Source organism: Syngnathus floridae, chromosome 17 (genome assembly GCF_059516105.1).
Source record: "Syngnathus floridae isolate MCC-2025c chromosome 17, RoL_Sflo_1.0, whole genome shotgun sequence".
Classification (NCBI taxonomy): Eukaryota; Metazoa; Chordata; class Actinopteri; order Syngnathiformes; family Syngnathidae; genus Syngnathus; species Syngnathus floridae.
This window is the reverse complement of record NC_142429.1, coordinates 9666997-9684222: the sequence shown is the minus strand read 5'-3', so window position 1 is coordinate 9684222 and position 17226 is coordinate 9666997. Positions and strand designations below refer to the sequence as shown.

The 17226-nt window shown below is 41.8% G+C and overlaps 1 protein-coding gene across 3 annotated transcripts in view; it reads right to left on the bottom strand.

The window, feature by feature from the left end:
* Positions 1–17226, bottom strand: part of grin2ba (glutamate receptor, ionotropic, N-methyl D-aspartate 2B, genome duplicate a) — a 65638-nt gene that overhangs the window by 34784 nt on the left and 13628 nt on the right. For all 3 annotated transcript variants that reach the window (XM_088358130.1, XM_088358129.1, XM_088358128.1), the window contains one exon: positions 9821–10435. In XM_088358130.1, the coding sequence (XP_088214256.1) occupies positions 9821–10435 (615 nt within the window). The remainder of the gene's footprint in view (positions 1–9820; positions 10436–17226) is intronic.

The window sequence follows — 17226 nt, the reverse complement described above, 5'->3', positions numbered from 1 at the left end:
AAAACGGTCTAATGTCAAGGGTACCTTTGAGGATAACAACCCAAGTGACATGTATCATGTCACATCTAAAGGTTGAATCCATTCTCAAAAGGCATTTTGGATCAAAAGAATCAAATTACCAACATGTTACCACATATTGGTACTCAGAATTCATAGCGGAGGATAATTAAGAGTCTTCAATTAGGCCCTGAGAAGGAAAACATGTTCCACACCGAGATGAGAAAATTTCAAACAAGTCATTCTTGGAAAAATGTGCTAATGGTTTCTCACCTTGCTGCCATTCTAAAAATCCTTGGCAATTTCTTCGATTTCTTGGGAGGACCACAAAAACAGAACTAGCATAATTAACACGGCATAAAAGGATCTTTTGTGTATATTGTGACCAACATCTTTTTACGCCTGTTTGTAAAATGTCACCTCGGCAACCCTGAAAAAGATTTTTAATAGCTACTGGGACAATCTGTGTAAATATTAAAATATATTATTTAATATAATGAAATATATTAAAATATAATTAGGATAATTTTTTTTTTTTATCCTAATTAATTCACACCTGACTTCATACACATGACAGCTGGTTTATTGACTGATTAACCCCATGGATGTAATTAATTTTGTATAAACAGAAGTGAGGCATTGTTTTTAACATTTGACAGCCTGCTCCGCTCCCCTTTATCTCCCCCTCGTTGTGGCGGCACGTGCGAGCACACATTAATGAATGATTTACGACAGCAAAACACACACGCCGGTGCAGGTATGTATTCACACACACACACGCGTGTGCAAAACAACAGCTGCCGCACTAATGCCGGTTTGGCATGAAAGCCTTTTTAGATCTTCTCTGCTCTCTGCACAGTGTCAATCCTGCACGCGCAAAATATGCATGTTATTTATCGAACATATTAGCGGCCATCTTTTTGTGTTCAAAATGCCTCACGCATGCTTGAGCGCTGTCTCCCTTTTAACTTGCCCTGATTGCTTTTCTTCTACTCCCACAAGATAAGATGATAGCTCCTATCCCTCACATCTCCAGTATTTCCGCATCCAAAGCTCTGAATTCTTGATTAAAACGTATTAATTTTGAAAGGATGCTAAAAATAATTCCAAAAAAAAGCTAATCAGCTTAGCCAGGGGGGTCGGAGCTTTAAATCCGAAATGTAACAACAATAACATTATTTATAAGACGAAGGGGGGAAAAATGTTTTATAGTGATAAGTGGCACATTGTTTCTCAACTTAAGCGTAAAACTAAGTAAGTAAAACTCGAGTCGGGACACATGTAAAATGTAAACCCTTGCAGCACTTCCAACAAGATGATTTAGATAAAGGCAGGCAGGCTAATGGAAGTAGAGTCGCAGCATTGTGAGGCTTGTGCTTTGAATTATAGCAAGTTTGCGTGATGAGTTACTTGGCCTCCGAGAACGTTTTCAGGATATGAGCGTTGGCAGCAGCCACAATCAATAGCTGAGGCTTGGGGAGCAGGACTATTTACTGAGAAGGTCGGTCGGCCTTCGCTTCACAAAATCAGGTCACACAAAGGTAAGGCTGTTAACCCCAGTCATAAGAAACGGAGAATAGCCTTGAGGGTGCGCGGAATAAAAAAAAACATGGATTGTAAATACAGAATGAATAAAGTTAAAGTGTTTTTCGGAGAGTGACCTATGTTGAGTTGAAATGATGCAAGGATAAGTCTGAATTCTAATGACATAACCCGCCAAAAAAAGTTTGGTGACATCACAGCTGAGGTGAATGAGAATCATTTAAGTTAAAAAAAATATCATTAAATAAATAATTAAAATAATAATAATAAATATAAATAAAAATAATTAAAATAGAATATAAATAATAATAATAATAATAAATCAAATTGAAAGAAAGATCAAATAATTCAAAAGGTAGGCTTTGATTTTTGGAATTTTTCAAAGCAACACAAAAACCCACAACAAAGAGCCTGATCACATCAGTAACCAAACAGCAGGTGCAATGGTCCCAAAAAACTGAAAGTGCTATTTACAGCTTTTGATGAATTGAAACAGATGAGACATGATGGATGCACACTAACGACATACTTTCTCACCATAAATGGGAGCAACCTGATGGTTCTAAAAATTAACTACGTGTTAAAGACGAGCGTCTTGGTAATCAATGGGACGCCCGAGCGACGGGGGCATATATAATGTAACAAACAGTGTAAAAGCCACCTGATGTGAAACATCTCGACAAGCTCTTCTCAACCATAAATGATCACCTACTCGGGATTCTCATTAGACTAAAGAGACGAGGTGCTCCATCACTGGCATTTCATTTCCAAGCCCGTCCTCTTCAGACTAATGTGCTCCACATGCATCATGAAGCATGACTTTGTGTTTGCTTTGTGTGACCCGTGCGGGGCAGGGGCAGGGGCCGCTCCTCCTCAATCAGGAGGAAGGTGGAAGGTAAACAGACGGTGGCGAGAAACGTGTCTGGCCAGGTGAAGAGGCCGTTTGACTTGTTGAATTGCTGCCACTTTTTGCTTCTGTTTACAATTTTCTTTTCAGGCTGTGTCGCTTCATGTCTGTTCCCCAATCTGCAGGGGCCTGCACATGTGTCATGACATTTTCTTGTCAGCTTGCACCTGCTTATTAAAAAAAAAAAAGAAATAACAGCAGGATCACCAGCGGAGCTAAGGGGGGGTTTGTGGGGGCATTGGCTCCTTCCAGATGCCAGGCCAGATAGAGTTTGCAGAAGAATTAGGGGGCTTTATAAAAAAAATAATAATAATGATTAAAAAAAATTAATAAATAAAAATGAATAAAAATAATTTAAAAAAAATAAATAAAAATAATTTTGTTGGTGGATAGGTGGACGATAAATGGGTCAATTATTTGTCCACCAAATAGCTTAACACCATGTGTCTACCTCTTGAGAAAACACAAAACGCCCTATCTTGATTCCAAGTGTCATCCTTGCTAACCCCGTTTGACCAGAACCTTATCCGAAGCCATCTATCCATTTTCTTTCAACTTAAAGCCGACTCTCTCGCTCTCGTGGCGTTCCTGATTGGATTAGCTCTATTCCTCAAATGGATTTGTCTCAGCATTTGGAATGAATATTTAAAGTGGAATTTCTAAACGTATTATGTTTCAAATGGATTATTATACACAGTGCCCAGCTGGAATTCATGAAAGCGGGAGTTTAGCGTGTTGATCTTTTCATATTGCCGTGTCTCGTGCTTTAGCTTAAACGTTGAACGCTTATTCTCTCGCTTTGTCTCTGGCCATTTCTCACTCTGTCCTACTTTTGAACCCAGTTATTCTATCTGTGTCCTCCCTCCAGACCCTCACTCTCCTTCTCTGTCTCGGTGCCAAGCCGCCCCCTTTCGTAGCCCTTCTCTCAACCTCCTTCCCTTGTCCTGCTTCTCCATTTCTGCCCTCTCTCAATAAGTCTCTCTGCAATGTTAATTCAAATTGCCTGCTCGGGAGGACAGTACAGTTCCAATAAAGCCGGGAGCACTTAGAAGAACATAATCAATCTCTCTTTTTGCTTTCCCTTCCCGTTTTCTCATTCTCTGGCTTTTTTCTCACCCTATTTGAAATTCCAGCGATACGAGGAGCAGGACTCTCTTGGCTTTTAATTTGCCATCTCGTCACTATGTTCTAATCAAGCCTTTCTCGTGCAAATATATCTTCCCCCGCTCTTCACTTAAATGCCTCGCCACGGTTTCGAAGGCAGTTACGGGGTGGCGAGTCTGCCGTAATCAAGCACACCGTCGGCTTTGTGAAAAGGTTTTTTTTAAGCCTGACACGTTTTGTGTTCTTTTCATTGAGCTGAAGGAGGAGAAGCTGTAAATTCCAATCTATGACTGTTTTCTATCAACACTGAAATTTTGTTTTATTTCATCAAGTGGCTGCAAAAAATTAAATTATCAGATATATATTGGGAAAAAATGCATCTGAATTTTGGTGGGACCACTTGAGGAAATAAAACTGAGTAAATCCCAGAAAAACGTAATCATCGGCTTCTAGTGAACAAAACTCCAATAAAAAAATGTGTTTAATTCTAAATGAATTTTCAGCTAATTAAGGGGTCAAACAAAAGTTTGTGCTCCATTAGTGGAAACTCTTTCCTCCCTCACAGAATATTCGCCCGCCGCTGTCTTTTTCGTCATGTACATGCGCAACTCTCCTTAGACATCAGCTTCAGGCCCGTCATGTTTAACGGCGGACAGGTGGAGAGGACGAGAGGAACGAGAGCGGAATGGCCAACGACTCCCGAGCTGCTTGAGAATACTTGGAGAGTGACAGGAAGCGAGAGTGAGGGTGAACATAGATAAGAGGGGGAGCGAAATACTTCTAATTCACAGGGACAAGCTGTGTTTCCGTGGCAACGTGGTTTCAACCGTAATAGCCCTGCTGAGGATGCCATTAGTGGAGAACAAAAAGAGAACGCTACTCGGCATTTATAGGAAGTGTGCGCATAGATGGAAAAGTGGAAGGAAAAAAAAAAACATCCACCTGCATTTACATTTTTGAATTTACAATCCGGTACAATAATAAAAGCAGAACTTCAGTGTAGTTTTAAAATCCCGACAAATCAGCGTCCCAATTTGACTTTAGAGGTTTTCATTACTATGAGGGGAGGATGTTTTAAACGAGTAACTACATGCTGTTCATGTCTGGAAAATGAAGCAGATAATATAAAGTGCACGCATACTCTCCAAGGCGGGATATTAGACAGCATGTTGGTATTACTGTAGGCAGCAGGCATGTTGCTCGCGCTCTGTTTTGCTTCGGGCCATCGATGACAATAACCTACTTTCCACTGCAGGGCCCAAAAGTCAAACAGACTTAGTTCATAACACTGAAACGTGGTTTTTTTTCCCTTTTAAATCTACCGTATTTTCCACACTATAAGGCGCAGCGGATTATAAGCCGCACCTTCAATGAATGGCCCATTTTAAAACTTTGTTCATATATAAAATATACATTTGGCCTGCGGGCCGGACTTTGGACACCCCTTCTGTAGTGGCTCAATATTGATCCATATATAAGGCGCACCTGATTATAAGGCGCACTTTTGAGAAAATTGGTGTTTTTTAGGTGCGCCTTTTAGTGAGGAAAATACGGTAGTTGAACATGTAATCACGAAAAGGTTTCACTAAATGATCATGACCTTTTAATCACTTCATAATGAACGACTAAACTGACTTCTGTTTATTAGCATGTAGCATCAAATGCTAAGTCTCATGCCTGTTAAATTTATCAGATTTTCCAGATCCAAATGAGTGTTGGTCCAGGAGAATGGATGTCAGATAGCAAGGCTCTGCACAAACGCCGTTTGGGCTTCCGAAAAATCCCACAACGGCAAAGATTAGAATTCAGACGGAAAAATCTGCCGGGGGGGGAGTTTCAAAACAGTTGAAGGTGAATCGCTTACAACCTCAACAAAGACTTGTAAGCTTGTGTCTAAATATTGCCCGGAATCAGACATGCTGAAGGTGTACTTTGTGGTCTGACAGTACTTCATGTCTGAGTCACATGATGTGTGAGCCGCGTGGGTAGTTTGGAAGCGAGAGAGAGAGACGGACGAACGGACGGAGGGATGTTTGTGGTAATTTAGAACAAGTGAGAGGAGGGGCAACATTTAGATTCATCACAGGAGCTCACCTTGCCTCAACCCGCATGATGTGAGAAAAAGGGGAGAGAAGCTGCAGCCAAGATTAAAAAAAAAAAAAAGAAAACAAGAGATGCAATGAGACAGAATGGGGTTGAGCTAAAAGATCTTTTCTGTGTTACAGTACTTTTTTTTTTTTAATACTTTTGTGGTGAAACACAATCTGAATGTATAAAGGGGGGGATGAAATATCCTAAATATTCTAACTGCAATTTGAGATAACTGTGATGAAAAGGGCACAGGAAATAAATGGGACAGCAAAATATTGTGTCAGAAATCCGACATCAAACTAGCATCACGAGACCAAAGCGCACCTCGCGAGCTCTCCGTTCAGTTAACATCTACTAATTAATTACATCATTTCATTGCTTTGCTTTTTATCTGCTCTGTTTTGACTCAGAGAGTCTGCTCACGGGGAGCGATTAGGTTAATGAAGGTCTTGGCAAATGCTGGCGTTGGGTCTTTGAGGGGAAAAGTTGAGCTATTCTGCTTGCAAGACGTGCAGATAGGGGCTGGCAAAAAAAAAAAAAAAAAATTTCAGCCTGCTGTGGGACGAGAGGTGAAGGAGACCTTTTCGTGTGGTGAAAAAGGGGGAGTGCATGTCCACTGGGAGCCCAGAGACACAAGTGGCGGGCTGGGATGGGAAAGATTGATGGAGAAGAAGCCAGGCAAGATTTAGACAGCACATCTTTGTGTGAAGAATAGACTCCTGACAAAATGTATTCCGCTCTATTGTCTTCTAGTGGCACATGAACGTGGCGGAGCAAGACGGAGAGCGAGTGTGTGGGTAGTGTGGGTGGGGAGGTGCTTGGCGAAGAGGGAATTAACACTTGCGCATCTGCTGCAAATCGCTCCGTCTGCTTCATGTACGCTGCCCCAACGTGAACCGGACCTTACCGGGAAGCCGGCGGAGATGGGAAAATGGCTTTGCTGTGGAAATGGCCAAGGAAAGACAATGAAGAAAAACAAGCCAAAGTGGGGAATGGAAAAAAAAATAGTGGACTAGACGGAATTCAGATTTATACAGTGATTTTTTGTTATAATAATAATTTTCCTGTATACTGTACACATAAGTGCCTAAAAAAAATCAGTGTCGGAAATTGTTTCGGTGTGTGGTAAAATTTATTTCAGTATAATTTTGCTGTCTTGTATTTTCTATTTAGTCTATTTAGTTTTTTTCTCATCTCCAAAATAGCCGCCGTCAATCAAGTGCAGGGGCGAACTCTCCTTCCGATATAAAGCAACGAGAGAAACAAAAGATTCGCTCCGAGTGCAAGTGATGGAATTGAGTGAAGAGGCGCTATAAAAAAAGTTATGGGGATGAGTTTCAAAGTGGCCACGTTCTAAATGACCAGAGTAAATTGAGACCAACGGGGTTAGAAAATAGGCCATATATATTAAGGACTCCAACTCCATTTTGCAAACCCTTTTTCCAGGAAAGGGGAAAACAGAGTGGGCTGTCACATTTTCGAAACCAGGACAGCACGAGCCTTCCAGCCAACGGATAAAAAAATAATAATAATAATTCTTCAAAAAATTCTTAACATGTGTACGTTATGATAAACAATACCTGCCTTACTTTCAAGTACTCAGTACTCGCGAAAGCAGCCGATACCAATGATTGCAAAGACAAAATATTTCATGTACTACAAGACGAAAGCAAATCCAGAAATAACTTTTCTGAGCGCACAAAATGGACCGAACAAGCGGGCAATGGAGATAGGAAGCCGAAAGAACCGAGAGAGGGACATGAAACAAAAAGAAAGCGCCAAAGGAACGCTTATCACTTACAGATGCGGTTAATTGTGTCTGTTGAAGCAAGTATGAGGCGGTGCCGAGCAACCGACACATTATATTAAATGAGTTCAGTACCTCAGTGATTACCACAACAATGACTCCTATTATTGTAGGACATTAATTGGGGGAAAATAAGCACAGACATGTACACACCCGAGAGAGAGAGGGGGGGGGGGGGGGGGGGGGGTTTGAAAATGAAATATTTACATTTGATTCTGCTTTTTGGTTCCTTTCCATCTTTTCAATGAATATGTGTGGATGCATGCCAGCACCTATTTGCACACATGCATTTGTTATCCGTGTTATATTACATTTTCCTCCGGGTGATGGCGGTTGGCTGCGTTATCGTTTTTCTTAATTGCTGACGATCTTGCATTCAAAGCATAAGAAGGAATGGATGCTATCTGTTTGCTCTCCAGATGAGCCGGCTGTTGATACAAACGGGGAGGCCCTGGGGGTGATCAGCGACAACTACGGCTATTTGTACCGTTACAAAGCCATCCGTACCTTCTAGACAAGAAAATGGCTAAGCATGTTTTGCTAATATGAGTATTAGCCATAAGCTTTAGATGTGTTGATTGTTGATGCTGGTGCACACGGGCAATTAGCAAGACAAAATGCACAACGGTCCCGGAAACCACTACGGATTACAAACTGGCAACTCCAGCCATGCTGGCGAGGAAATAAGACATAAAATTCATAAACACGCAGTTTAACAAGGACATGCGTGCCATTAAATTGTTGGAGTAGTTCCCGTGCCAGCACATCATCATTATTTTAGCGTATGGATGGACGAATAAATAAATAAATAAATTTCAAAAAATAAAATTTCAAAGTAAATTATGATATGGAACATTTGAATAGGCTGTTGATTTTTTTTTTATTCCAGCATGAAGCCTATTCAATTTCATTAGACATGTAGTTACTCATATTTCGAATGTTCATTTTTCTACTTGGAGATGAATGAGTCAAAACGATTAGACTAACTCACTTTGACTCTTCATCCCATGTTAAATCTATATTTGATGGAACTGTCTTGTACCATTCTCCCAATTTTCTCTATTCGCCCCATCATAAAAATTTAAGTATTTTATTATCGTCTTTCCGTGTCGTGCCATGTCATCTCCTCTCTTTTTGCATGTGGGATAAAATACAGTTTTGTCTTTTTTACCAATTCTAATACCAGGTTCTGCCTTTGTGTGTTGGATCCGCGTCCTCAGTTTTAAAAATGTCTGTTTTTAATTTTTCCTCCCCTCTGAAAAATACTTTGAGTTGTACAGATTATGGAACACATTAATTAAGAATGTAAAATGCTTTGAACTAATTTAGTCTCTGTTTTTGTGGTATCACAAAAACTTGGCATTTCAACAGGGGTGTGTAGACTTTTTATAATCATCCTCACTACCAGCATTTGCCCCTTTTCTTTCTCTCTTCCTTCTGCCAGTCCTCCTCTATCTTATTTACGCCAGCGCACCGTCTCAGCCCATTAGTCGGACACAAATCCGCTTGGAGACAAAGCCTTAATGCGGCCCTGTCTTAGTTTTCTCAAGTCCTGGTAATGCCAGGAGAAAGCTCTCATGAGAGGTGGACTCTGCTGGTGGCTGGGGATTTTATTTTTTTTCAATCTTTTACCACAAAATGGCAATCTTTTCCTACTGTCTGGTCAACTCAGACTGTATGGACTTAAAAAAAGGTTTTATGATTGCAAATGCTAGTGTAGATTTTCCATGCAGTAGTTCAGTTTGTCTCTTTCAATAAATGAAATATTTTTTTTGCAATGGAAGGTGACAAAAATGCAAGACTGTGTGTGTGAACAATAAAACGAGAGGACTGTTCCATTTCATTTCTCTCCATAATTGTCTAATCAAAAGGGGCAGAAGCACAAGCTTCAGTGGCACTCGCTGACCTCCACTTGTCACTAAACCTCGTGTGTGCTGGTACAACTGATGACCTGGACTTGATGGCACCAAAGCAACAGGGAAGTGGCACGGTAGGTGGAAATGCAAAAAAAGAAAAAAAATCACAGACCGACCAGCAGACTGCCGGCAGAAGGAGCAACACGACTCAGCATATTCCACTTAATATCTCAAGCAGATGGATTTGCGCAAGTATGAAATGGATGAAGATTTTGAGGAACGGGTTTAAAGTCACAATCCGGGCGGACTCAGATAAAGCATTTCTTTTTTTTTTATCCCCTTAGGCGAGGCCTAATAACTTGGCAAAGCTTTCTTCTCTGTTCTGGTGCAATCTCCAGCTGATCGCATTATTAGCATCTTCGCTAGCAGTTGTTTGACTTAACCCTGACCTCATCCAGGCCTACTAAGAACAAAAATCTGATCAGTATTTTCTTCAAACAACAAATTGCGTCCTACCTTAGCAGCCATGATCATGGAGGAACCCCCGCGAACGCCGAGGATGGGAATATGAGTCTGGGCCGAGATGAAGTCCAGGATCTGAGCGATGGCCTCCTGGTCCGTGTCATCTCCAAACACCACGCCTTGCAGCCAGTGCTCCGTCATTAAGTCACAGATGCTTTTAATGATGCTTTTAGGGTCCGTCTCATTCATGGTCAGGATCTCCACATTGGGCGCCATGTGGAGGAAGTCTTCTTTCTCCCGAGCTCCCGCCAGCGCCATCTCACTGGAGTTGCCCACCAGGACGACAGCGATGCTGAGGCCACGCATTCTGTTGGGAAGGGCCATATGGTGCGGAGGTGGAGGAGGGATGGGGATGTAGTGGCCGCCGCCGCCTCCGCCGCCTCCCTTCTCTCTCCGGGAGTGACAGGCAGGAGGCAGGTGAAGAAGGCAGAGCAGTAGGAGAAGGACACCAAGTGTGCGGCAGTGCGGCGATGAAGGCGGGGATGGACGGAGGTGGAGGACTCGCCTCCCTTGCTGCTGGACAACCGAGGTGCAGATCCCAGCGTGGATGCAAAGGGGCGAGGGGCAGCCGCTGATAGGCATGGTGGAGAAGAAGCCGGGGAGAAATACCTGGAGACACAAGACAATGAAAAGGCATTGAAAAAAAAAAATGGACGAAAAAAAAGTGAACACAGAAAGCATGCAACATTGATTGAGTAAAGTGGATTGCCGAGAGGCAACATGGCTTATGTGAATTAGTGCATGTCAACGTCTCTCCGCAAACCCGATGGGGAAGAGTGAAGGAAAAGAAGAAAACCCTGTGAGGGGAGGAAAAAAAACAGACAAAAAAAAAAGGATAGGAGAAACTGTCACACTTGGCGAACATGAATAGTTGATGAAACATGATACGAGGATGCCATATAGTTTACATAGAAGCAACTCAAGAATCAATATTTCATGTGGAAATCTCTGAAGTGAAATTATGCGACGTATTTTGAGGACATGAATTCTTCCAGTGAATAAAATACTAGCTGACAGGAAATAGAATATGACAATTAAAAAAAATATTCTAGATCCCCCAACAAATGAAAACAGTGATGAACTGAAAAAAGGATTATTAAAATGATGGAATTTTCCACAAGTGCTGGAATGTGGTCCAGCTCAGCCGACAAGCGCCGTAGAAATAGATGAAAATGTGATAAAATGTGAGCCTTTTTATCCTTAAAGTTTACGCATGCTAGCAGCATATCTATCACATGAGTAGGTGGGAAGATGTTTGCTGCAGCTACGTGGGCCGAGATACCGTAACCATTTAGAAATGTGCATTTAAGAGGCAGATGGTTGGAACAAAGCACCCAAAAAAAAAAAAAAAAAATTAATCAGGAAAAAATAAAAGCTGACAGCTAATGACACATAAATTGATAGACAGGATAAAAAAAAAAAGGACAGAATGAGAGGAAGATAAAGGGACTTATATGCGGAGATGACAGAACAACTCCTTTAGGGAAAACTAATTGCCGGGGGTTCGTCAGCTCTAATTACAGGTCCCTGTGTTAATAGTCAACTGCACACGCCTCCCCAGGAAGGACGGAGAGGTGGGAGGGAAGGAATTATGGAGGAAAGTGACAGAAAGGGAGGAAGGCGCAGTGGGAGGAAAAACAGGGAGCGTAAACCAACGAGGACCTTGGTGAGACACAAGGAAGATCAAAGTAAAGAGAAGAACACGTCGGGAAGAATAGAGAGAGGGAAAAAAAGGAATTCAAGACAGATACGGAGGAGCGAGAGCGGAGAGAGAATCACACAGTGCAGGCGCGAGAGCTAGTGATGTCTTCTTTGAATCTGGACTTCTCTGGCAGCACTCTGTTTCCATGGCAACAATTAATAGAGAACTACATGTACTCACATGTAGGCACATTTGATGGACACGGAGATACATAACATATATTTTACATGGAATTAATTATCCGTAGGCCTCTTGATGAATTTTCACAGCACACACTGATTTGTAACTATTTTTGAGATGCACTAATATAGCCATTTGAAATCAAGTTTCATTCAATCAGCTCAAATTTGCATATTTTTTTTATTTTATGAAATATAATTTGTGCGAGAACAATCAGTTGACACGACTTTCAGCGGGCATAGAGGGTACGAAATGCAATGACATGACAACAAAGTTAGCCTCAGCGCCATGTGTGTACACAGATTAGCAAACAATCCTGTGAACACACAACGGCCACAAAACACTCCACTTTATACATATTTACCCGCAACTAAAATCACCGGTTTAGTTTGCCTTGTCACACACACACACACTTTGAGCAGGTCATACACTCCCACTTTAATTATCCTCTTTACGAACATTTTGATTTTAAGTAATTTATCATTCTTCTGTAATTTTTTTATGCAAATTTGAGAAGAGACACTTTTTAAAGTTGCACCCTATCCAGGTTAAGGGAATATTTAAAATGGTTAAATTGAAGTGTAGAACTCTTCAAGATAATATTAAACCAAAGAGGGCTTATCTTGAAGAGCCGACATATGTCACTGCTGGATGAGAACACCAAAAAAAGTCATGCACTGGAGTTCTATTCATTTTTTTTTTATGACCGCTTCGGCCTCTGATGCCACACGGATGCAACGAGGCATCGGCCAATTAGGTAAGAACACGATGTTTCAGGTAGTTACTCAGACCAAACAAAAATAAATAAAATAGCCACTAAGTGGGCCCAAATGAACAATGAACTGAGTCATTAATGAATGTCAAGGCCAAACACGGCTCATATTTTTGCAGTGGAAGGTGACAAAGCAGGCCACAGTTCTGTAATTGGCGGCGCGCTAAAATTCCAATTTATGTCAGCTATAAATCACAAAATAATAGCCAGAAAGGAAACGCATTCCTGCAGGTGTCCGGCTATTAGAGCGCAGGTCATGAGTCAGACGCCACAAACGTGCACACGCAACAATTTGTCAGTCAGCCAAACAAGCTTGACTCTTTTCACAGGTAGGGGGAGCCGATTCTGACTTTAATATATGTAAGTGAACAGCACTCTGTTCCTATAGCAACATCTCCTGCTCTCACTGTAATAAATCCACACAGGACAAGCTGCGGAATGGTTTGTGCGCTTGTGGACTACATGAATGTGTGTTAGTGTGTAGATGATGAATTTGGTTTGAAAGGTTTGCGAGCGCTGCCATGCAAGCCGTAGTTCCCCGATGCATTTTTAGAATTGACATTTACGTTTGTTTCCTATTTTTTTTTTGCTCCTCAAATGAATGAAAAGCCATAAAAAATAAGTCACCTTGGCTGTGATCTCTGCTATGTGATCGTTTTGTTATGGGAGTGATTTAACAGGAAAGAATGGCAAATTAAAAAAATAAATAAAAAATCTCAGCCGGTCACTGCGTCGCATACTGATAAGAAATGAGCCGGACGTCGGAATAGCCGCTCGACCTGCACGAAACATGATCAACCGAATTCTGTCTTGATGTGTGAACTCATTAAAAAGTGCTCTGCTAAATATTCATGAAGCCTATCTGTGGAGGTGGAAGACGCGTGTTGTTCGGAAAAGAGCCACTCCAGCAGCCCCCACAGTGAATCAGAGCAGCCAGCCTTCACGCACACATTCACCGAGACTCCGGCACCAATCTACTTTCATTACACTGTCTGGTTCCAAAAAAAGAGAGTACAACCAAGCTGCCATCACTCTCTTCCTTCCCAATTCCTTCCATTTTAATTCTATTTCGCCTCGACTTTATCATTTTATCTGTTCGAACGAGGCTCCGTCTCATTTCTGCTACTTATCTCCCGCATTTGCGCTCTTTCATCAACCTCAACATGTTAAGTGTCAGGTATTAGCATAAAAAGTGGAGGATGGTCATTTTTCATCATGTTTGATAAGAGGACAGCGACACTCCATTCTGCATGCAGTGCTTCATTTGTGATTCCGATTGTCTTAATTGAAATAAGAATGTCATGCTGAGAGAATCATTTATCAAGATCTAAATAAGTTTGATGTCATGACGCACACTCCAGGTATATTTGCAGATGCTGATGGTTGTTATTAATGAAATAATTATGGCGCAGGGAAAGAAGTGAGGGTATTGTGGCTTCTTTTTGCACAGGGGCCATAATTAAGCCTCTGCACTTATTTTATAAATTGAGGCGCCGCATGTGTTTATAAATGTGCGCCCACCGGCCACAGCATTATGAAGAACTATTATATGGACAATATTGAGTTCAAGAAATCGACATTAGCCAAGAAAATCATTTTGAGGAAATTATTTATCAGAGGAATATTATTGAATTTAGACTTTGGAGTCAAGTAAAACTGTATCACTTCATACGTAAAGCTTTTTCTAATATTTTGGTTACTTCTCCAGTTATAAGAGGGTGTGCACAATTGTGCAACCACGACCTCAGGTGTTTATTGTTATTTTTTTATCATTTTTTAGATTTCTTTTTCTCATGGAGTTGAACAGGTTAAACTTCACTTTAATAATACAAAAAAATAATCATTTATGTTGGTCTCATCACAAAAATCTGGCACTGAAAGAGGGGTGTGTAGACTTTTTATATCCACATGGGGAAATGTGAGCTAGGTGTTATAAACTGGACACCATCAGAGGATTATTTTTTTTTAATTTAATATATATATATAAAATAGAGCCCTTGAGAGCAGACCACAAAGTTCATGGTGTGCCCCGAGCAACATTTAGTTCCATTGTTTACACCTGAAGTGTAAAAAAAAAAATCTCATAAACGTTAACCTAAGATCCGTTTCAAAGACCCCATTTACCAAAAGACTAATAGGGCTCTACTTCTTCTGACAGATGTTCAAAAGCATCCAGGAACCTGCTCGATTCCCGTCATGGCTGAACTAATTCTCTCTTCGAAATCTCTTTTTGTGAACAAACTGACCTTCACGATGCCGCAGCGACCCACCAAAGATAGAGCAGCACTTCTTCCACTTCCTGTCACCTTGATAATATTTTACACAACCCCGCTTTACCAAACACTAAGTAACAACATCCTAAAGCCACTTTCCGAGATTACCGTACTTACGCCGCCCACTGCAGTATTTTATTTTACTTATGTGCAAGCTGGCCACTCTGACAAACAGTGGCTGCGGCCCGCCGAAGTGGAAAACCGAGCCGTCTGATCTTGTCTGTATAAAACTTTTTTTCTTGCAGGTGCGCATGCCTGCCCAAGCTGAACGCTATGGTGGGATTAAATGCGGGGGGGGAGACACATCCATTTTAGACGTCATTATCCCTTTGGGGAGTGTCATCATCATCTTGCCAGTTGAAGGAGAGTAGCTGGAACAACATCCGGGGCAAGCGAGAAAAATTCCAAGCTCTAATAGTGAAGGCCGAGCCCCTGCGGCTTCTAATCACGGTCTGGCTCGAGAATACCTGGGACTAATTGAAATGGGGTTAAAATTAGCCAGGGAATTGATAGCTGAAAATGAAAGTCATCAGTCAATATTCAGCCATGGCTTTCCTCTGGTGTGGCCGATATAAGATCGGGTTTCGTTACGTAACAATTGATGTCATATTGTGAACTTGCTGAATTAATAAGCGTTATATTTTTGGAATCGTCAGCATAGAAAAATATTGCTTTGTTTGTATCGTCAGACACGGCAGTGGCGGATTAGGCCGTGTTCTGGCTGGAGTTGCGCCGCATACCCAAAAGACGCTGACTCGGAGGTAAAGCGACGGCATTCAACTCTTGTCCTTCCGCAGAACATCAAACAATAGTTGTTTCTCGTTCCGAAAGGACTAATCCAAAAAAGACGGACGGGATCCCGGTGCCAAAAATAACATCTCGGAATGAGATGGAGGCTAGATTATGGTGGTTCTAATCTGCGAAAAGCGCACGATAAAACACATTTCAAGTGATTACGGCGCTTTGATTGTCACGAGGGTCTTCCTGCCCTGAGCCTTACCTATGAAGCGAGGTAGGGGGGCGAGCAAAGAGAAAATAAATAAAACGAAGCACGGGTGAGAAAGGAAGAGGGCGAGGAGAGAGAGACGGATTTGGGTGCTAAAGCCACAAATCATTGACAAGATTAAGGGCCTCTTCAGGAGGTGGTGTAAATAGAAACATGTCCCTGGGAGAGAGACCAAACTTATCTTCCTCAGCGGCGTCAAAACATTTCTCAATCTGAAGGCTTGAATATATTTATGTCTGCCAGAGACGTGATATGCAAAAAAGGAAGCGTTTGGAGTAGGGGGAGTACACACCCCGTGAGACAAGAACAAACTGTTTTGATTCTGTTATGACCTCAGGCTTGACTGAGGTGTGCCGACCAGGTTGTTGATCACACGTAACGCTCTCTCGTCTTAGTCCCTCAGACGCGCAACCAGCGTGTTGCCAAACAGCTTACGGGCGCTTTCATCTGTTCCGCAGCTGTCACGTCAAAAAAAGGGAAGAATGATGTGCTCAGTCAATGAGCTAAGCTAATGAGCTAACTGTCCTTCGGGAGAAAACGTTGGACGGCATACGGGCTCACCGGGAAGGACGAAAAAAAATAATTGTGTGCCCGCTTGTTACTCGGTTGGTGGGAAATTCAATATCAAACGTGTCAAGCTTAGTTAAAACGGCCAACCCCCCCTCATCAGGGATTTTTGGAATTGTCATTGTACATAAAGGCTTGCCGCAGCACAGTTTGGAGTGAAAGTCGATTTGCCACATCAAGACTTACATAATAATGTAACCTGCCGATAAATTCGACAAAAAAAAAAAAGGCTACACGCTTGGTGAACAAACAAGAACAACAGAGTACATGGAGCATTTCATGTTCTGATTTGTTGCTATTTCGGCTGCTTATTATAAAACGTGCTCGGGTACATTTTGTCAAATGTGGCGGTTATAATAAAATAAGATGCTTTGTTCTAAAGTGGCGATAAAAGTATTACAGCATATCTCTTGATATTCCTTGAATTAAAAATTGCAACAAATGTCCTCCTAGCTTGAACACCTTGTACGCAATTAGCGCTTCAATTCCGCCACAATTTGAAGCGATGACTATTTCAATGGAAAATAAGACTGCTCACAACAAGTAAATATGATTTGCTTATGAATAATCATGAGCATGCAAATAGATCTCAATGACGGCATTGATTGTGGATGGGGGGGGGGGTTGAGGGTGATGTGCAAAAGATAATCTGACTAACTGAGGTCATGACTCCACCGGAGCTGGCTCTATGCCCGTCACCATGACGACGCGGAGGACTCCATTTACAGCGCCGCGGTCGTCGGAGTGAATCATTCTGCTAGCTTCAATTAGCGGGGCGTTATCATTCACGGGGTTGATTGTGCGGAGCCGTCAATTTGCATTCCGGTTCGTCCTTTCCACAACACACTTTGGAACTTGCTCCTGCAAAGCTCTTCATATCGTAATTTCTAACAGTTTCGA